Source organism: Plecotus auritus (genome assembly GCF_963455305.1).
Source record: "Plecotus auritus genome assembly, chromosome: 1".
NCBI lineage: Eukaryota > Metazoa > Chordata > Mammalia > Chiroptera > Vespertilionidae > Plecotus > Plecotus auritus.
The window spans coordinates 201,586,530-201,606,258 of record NC_137770.1 but is presented as its reverse complement, the minus strand read 5'-3'; the positions used below and the strand labels follow the sequence as shown (position 1 = coordinate 201,606,258).

The 19,729-nt window shown below is 39.6% G+C and overlaps 1 protein-coding gene across 1 annotated transcript; it reads left to right on the top strand.

The window, feature by feature from the left end:
* The first annotated feature begins 2,831 nt into the window (after positions 1 to 2,831).
* NPFFR2 (neuropeptide FF receptor 2) lies at positions 2,832 to 18,287 on the top strand. The gene is made up of 3 exons (XM_080672956.1): positions 2,832 to 3,162; positions 11,396 to 11,495; positions 16,153 to 18,287. The coding sequence occupies exons 1-3, from the start codon at positions 2,835 to 2,837 to the stop codon at positions 16,907 to 16,909; spliced, it is 1,185 nt and encodes a 394-aa protein (XP_080529082.1). The 5' UTR covers positions 2,832 to 2,834; the 3' UTR covers positions 16,910 to 18,287.
* Positions 18,288 to 19,729: the final 1,442 nt, after the last annotated feature.

The following is a 19,729-nucleotide window of genomic DNA, read 5'->3' as shown; positions in this document are numbered from 1 at the left end:
AAGCAATTAACTCTCTGACCTCAGTTAATACTCCTGGGCCACACATTTTTTTCAAGTTATTATTATTTGTCTTATTACATTTTCTTTAATATTAAAAAAGAATAATCTTTTTATTACCTCAATGACCACCAACTTGAACCATGCAATGAGAAGTGGGAATAAAGCATTTTCATAATGACCATGTCTCTTTAAAGGTCTTTTGATATCCTTTGTCATCTCAATTACTGTTTGTCTTCAATTATACCGTTTTACTTGAACCTTTTTATAAGACTTGATGAATATATTTAATCAGTTGTGCAATGTTTCTAAAGTCAATTTACTTCCTTCTCTGCACAATTAATTTTAACATGTTTATATCAATCAGAGCTTTAACTTATTTTATAATAGTAACTTATATTGTTTACTCTTCCCAGTACCTAAGGTATAAAAGGAAAACTATCCAAAGTTAAGTATCAGAAATAAATAATACATATCTTAATTCTTATGTTGTATTTACAAGAATAATGATGCCCCCCTAAGATGATATAAATGTGTGCTTGCTAAAAGACTGAAAAATGCAATTGATAATTAGATCTCTGAATGCCTTAATCTCCTGCAAACTGGGGTCTGATTATGTTTCTGTAGAGACCCATTTGAATTTATCCTTACCAATTAAGAGTCCATGAAACTACTCCAAAAGAGAGAATATGGGGGCTCAGTTGTATAATTCTATCAAATTCATTTTAATTTACGGCACATAGAAACTCCTGTGCAATTTTCAAGGTATTCAGACAGAGTTAACAAGCAGCCCTGAGATTGCTATCTTTAGGAAGGCCTACTTGTAAGGTTGGCCTACTTGGTTGGAGACTGAAAACTAAATCATAAACAGTCCCCTATACTGATATAAAGTTTCTTTAAACGACAAGTGGCTCACTATGCCTCATCTCTTTGTACAAACAACATGCATCATGGTGCACACCTTCTTGCCATCTGGGAGTCTGGAATTTTGACACATGCTAGGAAGAAGGTGCTGAACTGACGCTTTCTAAAAACCTTGGGCACTGAGTTTGCAACCAGCTTCTCTGGTAGATAACACTTCACATAAGTCATCAAACTGATGACTGGAGGAATTCAGCATGTCCTGTGTGACTCCACTGAGAAAGAACTCTTGGAAACTTGTGCCCGATTTCCTGCAGATTTTACCCCATGTGCCATTTTATATCCTGATTTTACTTTGTAACCTTTTATTATCATAGTACTTAGCTTTGAATGCACTCTGTGCTAAATATTCTAATAAGTCGTCAAACCTTGGAGTTCTGGGGACTTCTGACACACAGGATGGATTAAAATGTCTATGTTGAGGTACATAGATTCTAAATAAAAATATTTATTGAATACATACTATGTGAATAGAATTATGTTCAATGAAACCAAGACAAGTAGCCTAGACCTATTTTAAGAAACTTAAAGTAGGGTGGCTATGTTTGCACTCAGAAGTGTATAAAAGGAATGTTCAAATTAACAGAGTAAAACCAAAATAAGGAAAATACAAGAAGGCTATTTCAGTGGGAGTTTTGAAAATGTACACACTTTATCTTGTCCAAATTATCAGGAAAGCTAGAGACATATAGGTTAGCTATAAAAGGACGTAGGCTATGATATTTGGAGGCAGGAGTAAGGAGCATTTTAGAAGGTTTCCCTTCTAAAGTTTCACTTGAAACTGTTAAATGTATGGAAGGTATGATAAAGAAGTGAGATACCTATATATATAAAGGGGTGATATGCAAATTAGCCGGGATGCCATAAAAGTAACAACCAGCTCAGGAGGAGCAGATGGGCCCGGAGTGGAGATGCAACACACAGGGGGGCCTGCCCTCGCTGGGATACGGCGTGCCAGCAGTCCCGCCTCTGCACATGAGCTGCAGAGGAAACACCTTTTCTGACTGCTCATTGGCTAAGCTCCCTGTACGCCACTCACAATGTTCTTGGTAACTTGGGTAATAAGAATCCAAGAAGGTGATCTAGGGTTTTTCCACATCACTCCTGGAGGAAAAAACGAAGGTCCTCTACTGGAGGGGCTAAGAAATGTTGCATCCTGCCCTACCCGGTTTGGTTCAGTGGATAGAGCCTCGGCCTGCAGACCGCAGGGTCTGGGTTTGATTCTGATCAAGGGCATGTACCTAGGTTGCAGGCTTCTCCCTGGCTGGGGCCCAGGTCAGGGCTCATACAGGAGGCAACCAATCAAAGTGTCCCTCTCACATTGATGTTTCTCTCTGTCTTTCCCTCTCTTCCATGCTCTCTAAAAATCAATGGAAACATATCCTCAGGTGAGGATAAAAAAGAAAGGAAGAAAGAAATTTCATATCCTATAAAAGAGACATCTTGAGAATGCCTAAAGAAAGTTGTCATTTTTTCGTGGTGAAGGGGCTGGAGTCCCTGTTGATGAAAACACCTTGGCGGCTGTGGTGGCCAGCAGTGGCAGCAGCAGTGGGGTGATGGGAGTGGCACCTTCCCCTGATCAGCCGGTTGCCTCCTGCAGAGGGAGGCCAGACTGCAGCTTAGGCCTGCTCCCCTGAGGGCTCCCAGATTGTGAGAGGGGGCAGGCACCGGGCCTCTAGTAGAGTATATTGAGGAAATAAAAATAGAATAATGTGTTACTTATGGCACAAAGTGGACTTTTAAAATGATCTTGGTTAAAATCTTAATACTTTGAATGCCTTATTTATAGCTCAATTTCATGCAAAACTTATGGATTATTATAGAAAGCCTCCACATTTTTATATCATTTAAAAGTGTCCTTCTTAAACTCTAATTATGTTTTTTTCCGTTTTGTCTCTCCTTTGTTCAGGTCCATCATGAGTGAGAAGTGGGACTCAAACTTTTCAGAAAACTGGCATTATATTTTGAGTGTCAATGACACCAAGTCTAATCTATACTCAGACATCAATATTTCCTATGTGAACTACTATCTTCATCATGCTCAAGTGGCAGCGGTCTTCATTATTTCCTACTTTCTGATCTTCTTCCTGTGCATGGTGGGAAATACAGTGGTCTGCTTCATTGTAATGAGGAACAAACATATGCACACAGTCACTAATCTCTTCATCTTGAACTTGGCCATAAGCGATTTGCTAGTTGGCATATTCTGTATGCCTATCACGCTTCTGGACAACATTATAGCAGGTATGTTGACTTGTGTACAGTGCACTGATGATATGAGAAAATGTCTCATCTCCCTGCAGCCATGGCTCAGTAATCCATTCATTCACATTTATATAACTTACAAGGTGATCCCCCCAATAAGTCTAGTACCAACTCTGCATCATACATAGTGATTACTATGTTACTGGCTATATTCCCTTTGCTGAACTATTTTGTAACTGCCAATTTGCACATCTTAATCCCTTCATTTTACAGTGTTCACTGAAGGTCACCAGAGAGTGAGATCTAGCACATATTACCGAAGACTTTGAATTTGCTTAATACAATTCAGAGCACACATAATATGGTAAAAATATTATTGAGAATATTATGAACTGTAAAGTTCAAGGAACTGGTCAGGCTGGTTTCAATTAATGCATCCTCTTTAACCTAACCTATACTAATAAGAGAGAAATATGGTAATTGACCATCACTCCACAACGCCCACAGCCAATCAGGAGGGAATATGCAAATTAGTGGGACAAAGATGGCTGTGGCCACGGAGCCAGCCAGAGTGGGTGGGAGGCTTGGGTTGCTCCTGGCAACAGAGGAAGCCAAGCTTCCCACCTACCCTGGCCGGCCACTGAAGGAGGGGCCTGTGGGTAGCAGCCATGGAGCTGGCCTGAGCGTGTGGGAGGCTTGGGTGGGCCAGGCCAGCCACCATGGTAGGGGCCTGCAAATGGCCCTCAGCCCCTCACCCAGGTTGGCCACGCCACCATCGGGGTGAGGGTCCCTGCTGGTGGGCATGGCCAGCCTGAAAACAGCCCTCAGCCCCTTACCCAGGCTGGCCATGCCCCCATGGCGTGAGGGTCCCCGCTGGGGGGCATGGCCAGGCTTTAAACAGCCATCAGCCCCTCACAAAGGCTGGCCAGGCACCCCAGCAGGGACCGCCACACTGAAGGGGGTGTGGCCAGCCTGAAAATAGCCCTCAGCCCCTCACTCAGGCTGGCCACATCCCCCCAGTGGGGACCCTCACCCCATGGGGGCGTGGTTGGCCTGCAAACTGCCCCAGCTCCTGGCCCAGGCTGGCACCGTCCCCAGTGGGGACCTGTACCCCAATGGGGGCATGGCCGGCCTGCAAACCACCACAGGCCCCTTGCCCAGGTGGCCCCATCCCCCAAGGGAACCCCCACCCTCATCCAGGACACCCTTCAGGGCAAACCAGCAGGCCCCCAGCCGTGCACCAGGCCTCTATCTATACTAATAAAAGGGTAATATGCTAATTAGACTGGGAGACCTTCCAGGAGACCTTCTGGATATTATTTTGGACAAAGCCATGGTGGAGGGGCCGAGGTAGAGGAGGTTAGAGGCCAAGAGGGGAGGGCAGTTGTGGGTGATCAGGCCAGGATGGAACGGCATTTGTGGGTGATCAGGCCGGCAGGGGGGGGGCAGTTGGGGATGAGCAGGCTGGCAGGGAGGGGCAGTTGGGGGCGAGCAGGCTGGCAGACAGAGTGGTTAGGGGCAATCAGGCAGGCAGGCAGGTGAGTGATTAGGAGCCAGCAGTCCCAGATTGCAAGAGGGATGTCCGACTGCTGGTTTAGGCCCGATCCCCTGAGGGGTCAGTCCCAGATTGGAGAGGGTGCAGGCTGGGCTGAGGGACACCACCCCCCCCCCGTGCACAAATTTTGTGCACCGGGACACTAGTATAAATATATATTTAGACCCTCTGTGGTTAGCTAGGGAGATTTCCAACAGTTTTTGATGTAAGATGGAGCAGCAGTCCCAATGATTTCTCAAAATGTGGACATTTCATCAATGGTAATTTACATGTGCAAAATAAGTAAGTAATAGGTACTACCCTGGATTATTTCTGGGCCTGCATTACTACTTCTTTTGCACTACATTATATACTCTGAAAGTATAAGAATAGTATATCTCCAACTCCCAGTAGAGTTTTGATACATAGTACCTGCTTAACAAGTATTTGTTACTAATTAGTGAATTGTACTCAAGATATTCATATTCCTAATATATAAGAAAAAAATGAAATAATAGGAACATATCATGAGCCATATCATAGTTCTTATCTTTTCATAACATTCAACATCAGTTTACTGAAGAATAAGAGATTTCTCTATAGGATTCAACTATTCCTTCCTTTCTCTGGAGTGGAAGTTCAGAACACCACTCTTCTTCATAGATTCTGTGTCTTTGTGATGTTTATCATTAAATAATGATATTTAACAAGGATGTTCAATTTCAAAGTACTATGCTAGACAAAAAGAATTGATAAAAATGAGTACTATTGTTCTCAAGAAACCTAGTCACAAATAACAAATGCTCTCAATATTCCCTCTGTAAATATTTATAATTAAATTATTATTTCAAAATTTTCCATATACATTACCCTTCCTTCCCTCTGATTTGCATTCTATGAGGCAGCAACATTGAGCGATTTTGACTTTATTTTTGGTAATGACTATCATATTTCTAAGTAATATGTTTTCATTATAATGTATTGTCTTCAAACTGTAGAGATCTAATTTACTTTCATAATCCTCTTCTACCAGAAGAGGTAGTTGTCCTTATCAGACTCCCCTGAAATGACAGCATTAGGGCAAAAGAACATAAATCCACAGAAACTGCATGTCAGGTGCTATTGAGTGTGAAGTGGGGAGCAATAAGAGTAGCTGAAATTATGTATAAATGCAATCACACATATACATACAAAACCACAAGTGTACATTCACACTAATGTATGTTCACACTCTTTCCTACTCTTACTCTCTCAATATATAATAGATTTTATTGAATCACTATTCAGATTATACATTCCTGTTATTATATGTATCTTACCCCTAATGAGCCAAGAGGAGTGCTATGATAGCAATTTTTCTCTTATAAGATAACTAGAGGCCCAGTGCACAAAATTTGTGCATGGGGCGGGGGGGGGGGTCCCCCTCAGCCCAGTCTGCACCTCTCCAATCTGAAAACCCTCAAGGGATGTCTGACTGCCGGTTTAGGCCCGATCCCAGGGATCGGGCCTAAACCGGCAGTCAGACATCCTTCTCACAATCCGGGACCACTGACTCCTAACTGCTCACCTGCCTGCCAGCCTGGTCACCCCTCACTATCCCCCCTGCTGGCCTGGTTGCCCCAACTGCCCCCTCCCGCTAGCCTGGTCACCGCCAACTACCTCCCCTGCCAACTTGGTTGCCCCCAACTGCCCCCTGCCGTCCTGGTTGCCCCACGCAGCCTGTGTTCAGTCATCCATCTGGTTGTTTTGGTTGTGATGGACCCTGGCTTTTTATATATTAGGATTTTGTTTTCCTGGGTTTAACAAGGGCATCATATTTTGATTTGTTTAATTTGGGGTGTGTACCTGGTAGTAATGTATCTTCAAATACACATCCAGGAGTGTTGATTTCTTGTCAGTACTTTCAAACATGGTACATAACGCGTAAATTGCATCCTTTTTTTTTTTTTTTTTTTTCCTGGAAATACCCTCCAGATACTCTTCAATGTTTTGTTCCTATCAAGGCACAGTGCCCTCCAGGCAGGGAGCTCAGCTCCTGCTCTGCAATGTCCCTTCACTGACACCCTAACAATCTCTTTACCTTTCCCAATCCTCTGTTGTCTGGATGCCATTTCTTTGTTCTCCTTTTATTTCTGTTATCTTCCAGAGAGAGGGTGAATTGAGATTAAAATGTTTAAAATCTTGTAGATCTGCACATATCTTTATTCTGCCCTCATACATGACTAGTTAGATATATAAAGTATTCTAGGTTGGACATTTTTCCCCCCTGAAAGTATTTAAAGAGACTGCTCTATTTTTATTTCAAAACCTGATATCACTGCTGAAAAATCCAATGCTGGTTGACTCTTGATTCTTATGCTCATGATTTGTTATGTTGTTGTTCTTCCTGAAAGTTCTTGGGGCTTCTCTTTATCTTCAGTGTTCTGAATTTCAGGCAGTTATGCCTTGGAGTGTCTTTTTTATTTTTCATTTATTGTGGTGGACACAAACTAGGTCATTTTTAGCAAAAAAAAAATAAATTCTCTTATATCCTGGGGAACTTTCTTATAGAAGTCTTTATTGTTTTACTTTCTTCAACTCTAATTAATCAGATATTTGAGATCTTTTTTCTTCCATTTTCTGCTCCTTATTTTTCTACTTTTCAAAGATTTTCTTAACTTTCTCTTTCAGACTTCATTTCTGTTATCATATTTTGAAATCTTTGAACTGCTTTTATATTCTGTGTTTCTTATACTCTCATGTACATGTTTCATGGATAAAATGTGTTATATCTTTAAGGTTATTAATAAGGTTATTATTGTGTTTGTTTCTTTTTTTTTTTTTTTATCTGTCTGACTCATACTGGTTTTTTCCTAAATCTCTTTTTTTCCAGTTTGTTTTAGACTCTTCTTATATTTGCTTTCTCCCTAATGTCAACTGCTACTTAGCTGCTTGTGTTTCAGAACGAGGCACTACAGTGCTGCCTTGAACTTCTACATGTATGAGGGTTTGTGTTAGGACTACCCTCAGCTTCATTAGTCTGGGCCATTCATTGGGAAACCCACAACTGTTAAGATCTGTATGTCACTGTTCTTGGAAGGGTCATTTTCCCAAAAGGAAATTATCTGATCTTCTGCCATAGTATACAAGGTTGATTGACCATTGCATTCCACACTGAATGGACCAACAGTATTGCATTCAGAGTGTTTACTTTCATTTAATTCTGCATCTTTGGGACACCCATTCCACCTGTATCTAGTGACACAGAGTCTCTAGAACCACTGTGCTTCTACCTCCTTAGTCAGTAACCTCCATTCTTCTTCCCACCTGAGAAAAAGCCATTTATACATAATTCAGCTAATCATGTTGTTTGCCCAACTTTACTTTCAGTAGTATCTGCCATCTCAGTTTCTATGGATTTATGTTATTTTTGTCCTAGTGCTATCATTTCAGTGGAGTTGGGGAGAGAGATGAAATAAATTGTATGCTTATTCTTTAATTTTCAACCAATGGCTGTACACGCTCTCTTTTGCATTTTTTGTTAAAAAAAAATAATACTGAAGCAAACAACCAAATTTTAGGACTGGGAAGACATGCTCTCTTTTGGTTTACTCAGTAGAGTCACTCAAGCTCCTATTGCAAATGGTCTGGATGAATGACAAGTGTTTTTTTAAAGATATATGTGGATTATTTAGGTTACTGGTAATATTTTTAATTAGGTAAGGGTATCTTTTAAAATAAATTACAGGATATTTTTAAGAGATAAATTTTCAAAATTTGAGAAATATGTAGCATTCATCTTTTGGAAAACTAGAATATTTGCTAGTGGAAGAATAAATACTGTCCTATAATAGCAGATGGGTGTTTAGAATATCAAACTGCTATAATAATTTTACTAATTTCTTTTATAAACATTCTGGTAACTGAGGTTCACTTAAGAAGGAATTCAAATAGACTACTTTTGTCCATGCAGAGTGCTCTTTATTCTGAAAGGATATCTTAGTTGGCTCTGGCTGCTTTAACAAAATACCATAGATGGGGCTTAACCAGCAGAAATTTATTTTCTCACCATTCTGGAGGTTTGAAGTTCAAGATCAGGGTGCCAACATGGTCAAGTTCTTGGTGAGAGTACTTTTCCTGGTTTGTAGATAGCCACCCTCTTGCTGTGTGTTCACAGGGCCTTTCCTCAGACCATGTAAATGGAGAGAACTCTTTCTTTCTTCTTCTTCTTATAAATCCCATCATGTGGGAAAATACTCATGGCCTCATCAAAATCTAATAGAAACCCACACCTGAAACATGTATGATCATATTAACCAATGTCACCCCAATGCCATCCCAATACATTTAATAGAAAAGGGAAAATAAATAAATAAAATGGAAAAAACTAAACCTAATTGTAAAAGGTTGAATCTCCAAATACCATCACTTTGGGGTTTAAGGCTTAAGTATATAATTGGTGATGGCACAACCATTTATCACATAACAAAGTACTTCTGTGTTAATATGTCTCATTACATTATATATAAACTAGAAGCCTGTTGCAGGAAGATTCCTGCAAGAATAGGGCTTCCTCAGGCCTATTCCTGCAAGAACAGGGCTTCCTGCAGCCGGAGCAAAGCAGAGAAGGGAGCAAAGCCTGCCTCCCGCTTCCTCGCTCCCTCCCATCTCCACTGCCTCACTTCCTTCTCTGCAGCTTCGCTCCCTTCTGCAGCACTTGGCTTCCTTCTACACTGTCTTCAGTCTTTGCTCTGCGCCTGCATATGCAAATTAACCACCATCTTTGTTGGGTTAATTTGCATACTCACTCTGATTGGCTGGTGGGCGTAGCAGAGGGACGGTCAATTTGCATGTTTCTCTTTTATTAGTGTAGACTAGAGGCCCAATGCACAAAATTCCTGCACAGAGCAGGGTTCGTCAGCCCACCCTGCACCCTCTCCAATCTGGGACCCTTCAGCGGATGTCCAACTGCTGGTTTAGGCCTGATCCCTGTGTCGGACAACCCTCTCACAATCCAGAATGACTAGCTCCTAACCACTGGCCTGCCTGCCTGCCTGATCGCCCCGAACCCTTCTGCCTGCCAGCCTGATCGCCCCTACCTTGACTGCCTGCCGGACTGATCGCCTCTACCTTGCACCCCCAGCCAGCCTGATCATCCCTACCTTGCCCCCCTTCCTGCCTGATCACCCCTAACCTCTCTGCCTGCCTGCCTGATCGCCCCTAACTGCCCTCCCTTGCTGGCCTGATCTCTCCCCTAACTGCCCTTTCCTGCTGGCCTGATCTCACCCCTTAACTGCCTTCCCCTGTTGACCTGATCTTGCCCCCAACTGCCCTCCCCTGCCGGCCTGATTGCCCCTAACTGCCTGTGCCTCAGCCCCTTCCACCATGGCTTTGTCCGGAAGGAAGTCAGGCGTCTGGAAGATGGCCGGTTGACCCGGTCTAATTAGCATATTACCCTTTTAGTAGTATAGATAGATTATATAGGATAGGATTGCTTAAATGAGGGGGGAAAAGCCTTTTTCAGCAGGAGGAGATGCTCTTGGTAGACAAAAATACATAATCTCTATATCTGGACTGATAGCCAGCCATATACACCATACTGTCAAACTGGTCATTAAAAAATTGAATCACTTTCTTACACCTTAAAACCCCTCCTCAGCCCCCACCTTAGGTTTTGCCTTCACAGTTCACCCAGATTTGGTTCTGATTGGTCGGTTTCTATGCCAGTCAGCATCAAAAGCTCCACCTCCTAGTCAACCATTGGATCCTCACAATTCACCCAAATTTTATTCTGATTGATCAGTTTCTATGCCAGTCAGCATCCCCAGGCCTATCTCCAGGCCTGATCATAGAGGCAAGGCTGATCAGCAGCCGCCCCAGGCTCCTGGTGAGCAGGCTGAACTGCTGACCTCTGGGAGAGAGAGAGAGGCTTGGCTGCTGGCGAGGCCTGGATAGAGAAGCAGGGTCTGAGCACCCCTGCTTCTCTATCCAGGCCTCTCCAGTAGCCACTGCTGATCAGCCCTACCTCTCTCTCTCTCCAAGAGGTCAACAGTTCAACCCGCTTGCCTTCTGTGCATGCAGCCTGGCATTTGGTTGAGCCTCCGGTCATTGTGGATGTTACGATCCTAGCTCTTTATATATATAGAGTAGAGGCCCAATGCACAAAATTCATCTGGAAGGTTGTTCAGCTGTCTGGTCTAATTAGCATATTATGCTTTTATTATTATAGATAAAAATTAATTTTATTTTTCCTGTAGCTCCTCATAATTTATAGGGTATATTTCCAAATTAGAAAATTAATTTCTCCTTTTTTTATTCATTTATAGGGCATTTTTATATAAGAGATGATTGTCTGGACTCTGGAACCATACTGCTAGAGTAAGGGTTCAAATCCTTAATATAATGCTAACTAACTGTGTGGCAAGGCATGTGATATATGTGTGCTTGTTATTTATTCTATATCATGAGAATAATAAAGCCTTCAGAAGCCTATTTTGGGGATTTTATATGTTACTAGAAAGCACTGTTACTGTACTTAGAATGTTTTGATATTGTTAGTATGCTGAAAAAACACACACATACACACACAAAACAGAGTTCTGAAGATACTAACGAAAATAATGGGAAACATTGTTTGTTCCATGGATACCATTTAGAAAAGTTACATCAGTCTTGATTTCATGCCTTTCTGTTTATATTTTCAGTGAAATTGTGAAAAGTGATGTTTTTTTCAAGACTAAACTGTTCCTTTTTCCTTAGGTTGGCCATTCGGAAGCACAATGTGCAAAATCAGTGGTTTGGTTCAGGGAATATCCGTTGCAGCTTCTGTCTTTACGTTGGTTGCAATAGCAGTGGATAGGTAAGTCAGCACCACAACCTGAATCCAGAAAAATGTGCATGTCTGCAACTAATCCACCTACCTGGAGAACTGTATGATCTATTTAATGGGTTATGTATATAATAGAATGTGTATGAAGAGAATACACACACACACACAGAGATCAAAAAACATAAAATGTGTTATAATTATTGACATATAAAACTTGATAGATTCTATTTTTAATATTAATCTATTGTTTCCATCATTATTTATAATGTTTTAATCTATTTCTAAGAACTTATCATGTAGATCTAATTTATTTGGTTTATAGGTAGAGAGAATACATTTAAACATATACTAACCACTCTATACCAATGATATTTTTTTACATTAAGTTTCCAATTTTACTATGTCCTGTTACTATCAGACTAAATTATTATTATTTTTTTGCATACTCTTTTTTCTGGATGAGCCTGGCTAAAGATTTATTAATTGTATTTATCTTAATTTATTTTTATTCAAGAAATCAGCTCTTGGTTTCATTTATCTGTTTTTCCCCCCTCACCTGAGGCTATTTTTTTCATTGCCTTTCAGAGGGAGTGGAAGGGACAGGGGAGAGGGAGAGGGAGAAGGAAAGAGAGAGAGAGAGAGAGAGAAGCATTGATATCAGAGGGACACATCAGCTGGTTGCCTCCACACATTCTTGACCAAAGGTGGGAGTGAACCCGCAACACAGGTATGTGCCTTTGCCTGGGAATTGAACCCAGGAACCTTTGGTGTGCAGTCCAATGCTCTAACCACTAAGCAACACCAACAAGGGCTTATTGCTCTTTTATATTATTTTCTTTTAAACTCTATTTTGATTATTTCTACTCTGATTTTTATTTGCTTTCTTCTACTCACTTTGAGCTTTGTTTTTTCCTTTTCTAGTTCCTTTAGGTATAAAGATAAATTGTTTATTGAAGCTTTTTGTTTGTTTCTTTAGGTAGGCCTATATTGCTATGAATTTCACTATTAGAACTGCGTTTGCTGTGTCCTATAGATTGAGTCATGTGTTTTCATTTTATTTGTCTCAAGGTATCTTTTGATTTTTTTCCTCGATCCTGTTGTTAACCCATTCATTGTTTAGTAGCATGTTATTTAGTCTCCATGTGTTTGTTTTTCAGGTTCTCTTGTAATTGATATATATAGTTTTATACCATTGTGATTGGACAAGATGTTTGATATAATTTCAATATTTTTAAATTTGTTGAGACTTGTTTTGTAGCCTAACATGTTGTCTATCCTGGAAAATGTTTTATGTGCACTTGAAAAAAAATGTATATTCTGCTTCTTTGGGGTAAAATGGTCTAAAAATATCAATTAAATCCATGAAATCTAATGTGTCATTTAAGGCCACTCTTTTTTTATTGACTTTCTGTCTGAATGATCTATCAATTGATGTCAGTGGGGTATTAAAATCTTCTACTATTACTGTCAATCTCTCCCTTTTTGTCTATCAATATTTGTTTTATATATTTAAGTGCTCCTGCATTGTGTGCATTGATGTTTACAAGGGTCATATCCTCTTATTGGATTGATCCCTTTATCATTGTGACATGTCCTTCACCGTCTCTTGTTATTGTCCTTACTTTAAAGTCTATTTTGTCTGATATAAGTATTGCTACACCAGCTTTTATTCATTTCCATTTGTATAAAATATCTTTTTCCATTCTTTTACTTATAGTATGTATGTGTCTTTCAATCTAGTAGATCTCTCATAGGCGGCATATGTCTGAGTCTTGTTTTCTTATCCACTCGGACACTCTACATTTTTTATTAGAACATTTAATCCATTTACATTTAAAGTAATTATAGGTATCTAGTAATTGCTATTTTAGTTTTCATATTTTTAATCTTTCTTCTTCTTAAAGCAGGGCCTTTAAAATTTCTTGTAATACTGGTTTGGTTGTGCTGAACTCCTGTAGCTTTTTCTTGTCTTCAAAGCTTTTTATCTCTCCTTTGATTCTAAATGTTAGCCTTGCTGGGAAGAGCAGTCTTGTTTGTAGGTCCTTGCTTTTTATCATTTTGAATATTTCATGCTAATCCCTTCTGGCCTGCAAAGTATCTGTTAAGAAATCAGCTCACAGTCTTAAGAGAGCTTCCTTGTAGTTAAATAACTGCTTTTCTTTTGCTGCTTTTAAGAATCTCTCTCTGTCTTTAACATCTGACATTTTAATTATGATGTGGGCCTCTTTGGATTCATGTTGTTTGAAACTTTCTGTGCTTCCTGGACTTGTGTAGAATAGGAAAGTTTTTAGTCATTATTTCTTCAAATAGGTTTTCAATCCCTTGCTCTCACTTCTTCTTCCTATACCCCTATGATGTAAATATTTTTATGCTTGATGTTGTTTCAGAAGTTTCTTAAATTATCTCACTATTTGATTCTTTTTTTCTGCTGTTTTTATTAGGTTTCTCCCACTACCTTGTCTTCCAAATTACTGATTATGTCCTCTATTTCATCTAATCTACTGCTGATCTCCTCTAATATATCCTTTATTTCAGCTATTGTAGTCTTCATTTCTGACTGGCTCTTTTTTATGTTTTCTATCTCCATTTTTATGCTTCCTATCTCTTTGTTAATGTTCTCACTGAGTTCATCTAAGTTTATTGAGCATCTTTATGACCAGTGTTTTGAACTGAGGGTATTTTTTATGAGATTGAATCAAAAGAATAGAGTAAATCGATGCAGCAAAGAAGATTGCCCTCCCTGTAGTGGCTGGCCCTTATTTAATCACTTGAAGACCTGAATAGAACAAAAAGACTGACCTTCCTACAAGTAAGAGAAAACTTCTGCCGGATTTTTGACCTGGGACATCAGTCTTTTCCTGCCTTCATACTGAAAATGAAACGTCAGTTCTTCTGGGGTCTTGAGCCTGCCATCTTTCAGACTGGCACTTACATCAATGGCTCATCTGCTTCCCAGGCCTTCGGACTTGATCTTCCCATTTTGCCAACTGCGGATCTCGGGACTTCTCAATTACATAATTACATGAGTCAATTCCTTATAATAAACATCTTTAAATATATCTATGCATCCTGTTGGTTCTGTTTCCCTGGAGAACCCTGACTAATGCACTGGCCAAGTTCAAACTCTAGCATGACGAGAAAAAGTACACAGTATTTTCATTGACTAATTTCCTGGCAGGGAGCATTCTCTTTATTATTCATCTTTGCCTTTCTGATGCATATATTTGTTGAATGAACAAATAAATAAAATATTTGTGGTTCTCATAGTTGGTTTACAAAAAGAGCAAATATCTAGAATTGTGCCTATGAAGTTACCGGCAATTTAATGGTGAGTAAATGGGAGGATTCACTGATCAGAAAACTAGAAGAAAGCTTGGAGGTTAAGACAGAAGACCTTATGCATGTGATGAAGTAGTTCCAAAGGACAACAGAGCAATCACAGCTCAAGCTGACTACTTATTACATGAAGTTATGTCAGATAAATTAACTTGAGTTGCCGCTGAACCATGTAAAAGCTCTGTTTTCTTAAGTGCGGATCTGGAAAGTAATAATTTTCATAACATTTACATTGTATAGAGTCAACACAAAAATCAAAGAAGATTAAATGGGTGATAGTAACTTGAAAACTACACAATGTTATACAATTGCATAATGGTATGATTATTTTATAATTAACATAATGAGTATCAGTAATAGTAACATGAAGAATCATAAGAACAAAATAACACTAAAATGAATCAGACTCACTCTACATACTGATGCTGAATTTTTATGTTCACCAGAGGACATAGACCTTTGGGAAAGTGCATAATCAGAATTCATAATAGAAACTCGACTCTCATAGCTGTGAAGCAAACCACCAAAACACACAGTGGCTTAAAGCAATAATTCTTTAGTATTATTCATGAACCTGTAGATTGGTTGATTGCCTCTTGTGGTGCAGCTCAGAGTGCTATAGCTGAAATCAGTTCTGCTGCACCAGCTGCAACATTACCCTGGGAGCTAAACTGGGGCTGGATCTTTCTGCATGACCAGCCTCTTGTGCCCCAGGATCTTTCTCCACACAGTCTCTCATCTAATTCAAGCTTCTTTACAAGCTGGTAGCTGGCGTTCAAGAGGAAGCATTCCAAAAGGACAAGCCCCAATATACACGTGCATAAAAAGCTTCTGTGTATGTCCTGCTTGCCAATGTCCCATTGGCCAAGGCAAGTTACATGGCCAAGCACACAGTTAACATGGGAGAGGGCCACAGAAGGGCAAAAAGAAGAAGAGTTTAAGAATATGGGCTTTGGAGGTAAACTCCTTGTGTAACAATTATGTGTAATTATGGGCAATATCTTTACCTTTTCTAAGCCTGTTTTCCCATTTTAAATGATGACGCTTAAAGCAATAATTCATGCAAATCAATGGAAAAGAATGGAAGAGAGTATTACATATTCATGCTCAATACATAATAGTTACTACTATTACTTTTATTAATAACAGTGTCTAATATACTCCACTTATTTATATTTTCAATTGAAATGTATCTCATATCAATTACAGAAAATGGCATTGCATGCCTTCCTACTACTAATGGTAACTTGCTATGTTTTTGAGAAGAATGTGGGAATTACTTAAATAAATGTAATTCACAAGTCAGAAGTTATGAGGCACTGCCTCAACTGATATTTGCCTTTAATTACAGGTTTCGGAGTGTTATCTACCCTTTTAAACCAAAGCTCTCTATCAAGACAGCAGTTGTTATTATTGTGATCATCTGGGTCCTGGCCATTGCCATTATTTCCCCATCTGCAATAATGTTACATGTACAAGAAGACAAATATTACCGAGTGAAACTCAACTCTGAGAATAAAACCATGCCAGTTTACTGGTGCCGGGAAGACTGGCCAAATAAGGAAATGAGGAAGATCTACACCACTGTGCTGTTTGCTAATATCTACCTGGCTCCCCTGTCCCTCATTGTCATCATGTATTGGAGGATTGGAATTTCACTCTTCAAGGTGCCAGTGCCTCACACAGGCAAGCAGAACCAGAAGCAGTGGCACGTGGTGTCCAAGAAGAAGCAGAAGGTCATTAAGATGCTCCTGATTGTGGCCCTACTTTTTATTCTCTCCTGGCTGCCCTTGTGGACTCTGATGATGCTCTCAGACTACGCTGAACTGTCTCCAAATGAACTACAGGTCATCAACATCTACATCTACCCTTTTGCACACTGGCTGGCCTTTTGCAATAGCAGCATCAACCCCATCATTTATGGTTTCTTCAATGAGAACTTTCGCCGTGGTTTTGAAGATGCTTTTCACCTCCATTTCTGCCAAAAAAGAGCACAGTCCAAGGAAGCCTTTGCCCTACGAGCTGAAAACAATGTGGTCATAAATACATCTCATCAGTTAGCCCACGAACCTACAATTCAAGACACGCATGAGGAAAATTTTCTTTAGAAACAGTGTGGAAAACCCCAAACAGAAATTGATGGAAGAATGAGGAGGAGCTACAAATAGCAATGAGATTTTAAAAAGAGCTGGGGTGATGATTTCAACTCTACTGTGTAATATATTGAAATGCTATTGCTACCTATAGTTTTGTACTTCAATTGTTTCTAATAATGTTCCAAAGAAAACATGGAGAGAAAGACCTCTCTGGAAAAAAAAAGTAAACAAAATGGTTTTATGTTCATAACCAATCTTGCAGCATGTAAAATATGTCAAATGACGAATATGTTTGCCTGGATAAATCTATTTTCTAGAAACATATTGCAAAGCTTGACCTTTTCAACTTAACTATTTGTGTATGAGACAAGCATGTGTATTATGTCTATTGATACATGCACACATGAATGCATATGTGTGCATGCATGCACACACACAGAGTTCCCATATGGTGATAAATTGGTAGTTCTTTGCATGAGAGTACATTTTGTCAAGTCTCCCTTTGCTTTTCTATTTGAAATTTTAGATTAAAAATTGTCTCTTTGTGCTTTTAAAATGTACTCATCTTTCTTAGAAATGAGAACTATAATTGCAAATAGAGGGATATTGTATTTTATTTGTATTTAAAAGTGTGTTTTTTTCTTTTAAAGAATATAGTTATAGTTTGTAAAATCATAGCATTGTTCCATAGGAGTTATTGTCAGTTTTTTAATATTTTTATAAATGAGGTTTATGCCCTACCTGAGTCCATGTTTCTTACAGAAGTGATTCAGGACCCAATTTAATCCCCTTGTTAATAGAATATGTGACACAAAAAAGCAAATCTCTCAGTGGAGCAGTTGGCAGAATAATGGCAGCTCTCTTTTGAAGTGCTTAATCAGGGACACTCAAAATCATCTAAGGCCCTAGCTGGTTTGGCTCAGTGGATAGAGCATCAGCCTGTGGACTGAAGGGTCCCAGGTTCGATTCTGGCCAAGGGCACATGCCCAGGGTTGCCAGCTCGATCCACAGTAGGGGGCATGCAGAAGGCAGCCAATCAATGATTCTCTTTCATCATTGATGTTTCTATCTCTCTCTCCCCTCTCCTTTACTCTCTGAAATCAATAAAAATATATTTAAAAAATCACCTAAGACTCCCATAAAGTCTGTACAGAGCCAAACCAATTATTCCAAATTTTCTACCAAGCGCAACATTTACATCCAGCACTCCTACTGGTTTAGTGAATTGGTACTACTGTTATAAAGAGAATTGCAACCCCCTGAATTCCCCTGTGTTATAATTATGTTGATGATAGTTGTAAATGCTAGCTTTTAGGGGAATGTAAGTCCCTAGAAAATTGGGAATTATAAAATAACAGTCTGGCAAATAAAAATAAATCTCTGGTCTTGGAACTGTTGTGTTTTTCAAGTCATTTATGTAGTTCAATCTAAAAGCTTTTCAACATTATAGGCCTTTGCAAAAATAATTGTTGAGTTTTTAATTGAATTAAGATTTGTGATATTTCAATATGCAAGTGCTATTTCCTGCAGTGAGGGAGGGAAACTTTATGAAGTTTTGTTGTGCAATCTTCCAAATTCAGGTTCATGTGCCTAATGTAGAGTTAAAACCATACACTGAAATACCACTGCTGGGAGACAGAACGGTTTATTTGATTTGGCCAGAGCAAGAGGAGTGGAGAGCAAGACCTCTGAAATTTGTCTTCCCCAAAAGGCAAAAGTAGGGAGTTTTTATGTAGCTAATGAGTAGGGGAGATGGTCTTTCAGGCAACAGAGGAAGAAATGGTGTGTTTCTTCTGTCTCAGATAACACCTTGTGCAACCAGACTTTTAGGCATGAGCAGACGGTCACAACTTTCTTAAAGGCCTCCTTCTGCACAATAAACCCATAACTTGTCCTTGTGACCTTGGAGTTAGTTCCTCCTGCTTGACAAGGAAGCAATGTACAATATATTGTGAGAACAAGGGCTGCTTGGCAGGGAGAGCCGTTAACATGTGTAAATGAACAAGGTCCAACTATACTTTCAACTCTGCCCTCATTTACTGAAATACTATTTACAATGTCTAAGTTGGTGTACTGAGACATTGAATATTATTTTGTTAGAAACTATCACTTTCTGATGGGCATGCTCACATTCTACCAGTTCCTGAAAATCGTCATAACTAAGTCCCATACCCTTATCTGTTAACTAGTTACATTTTATCACCTCCAATTCCTTTTTACCTGTTTCCCATCGGTGACAAAACTCATCACTGAATCCCATCTTGGCTTTCAGCTTTGTCTTCCAATTCTTTCTATAGTTGGCAGAGTCATCTTCCTGAAAAAGAGGGTGAATGAGTATGTGTTCTTTGTAAAAACACCTTAAGAAGCTCTCTGCCTGATAAAGCACGTACAGATACTCAAGGCTCACCTAGGCCTGGCTCTTGTCTCCTGGTTGCATCTACACCACAAATTGTTTTCTAAAATCCAGTCAAACCAAGATGGTCAGCTTAGATTGTGGTATTTTTTTCATTTATGATTTATTCTCTGCTTCATTCCCCTATCTGCCTGTCTACCCTTTGTCCAAGGCCCATTAAAACACTACCTCTCAGAAAGTATGTTTTTATTCTTATAAGCAGAGATGTGTACTTCCTCTTCTAAGCATTGTGAGCCTCTTGTATGAAAACCTCAGCTGTATGGTAATTATTCTGTCTTCTCCTGGCAACTGGAGTATATGTCCCTCAAGGGCATTTACTCCCTCCCTTGAGCATTGTGCACCTCTTGCATGACAACCTCAATTATATTGTAATTGTTCTGTCATTTCCTTGCAACTACAAAATAAAATTGTCAAGGGCA

Bases quoted from the DNA above. Each gene is read 5' to 3' on its own strand.
- NPFFR2 (XM_080672956.1), top strand. From the start codon at position 2,835: ATGAGTGAGAAGTGGGACTCAAACTTTTCAGAAAACTGGCATTATATT. The intron at 3,163-11,395 runs GTATGTTGACTT...CTTTTTCCTTAG, and splicing joins TCTGGACAACATTATAGCAG to GTTGGCCATTCGGAAGCACA. The intron at 11,496-16,152 runs GTAAGTCAGCAC...CTTTAATTACAG, and splicing joins GTTGCAATAGCAGTGGATAG to GTTTCGGAGTGTTATCTACC.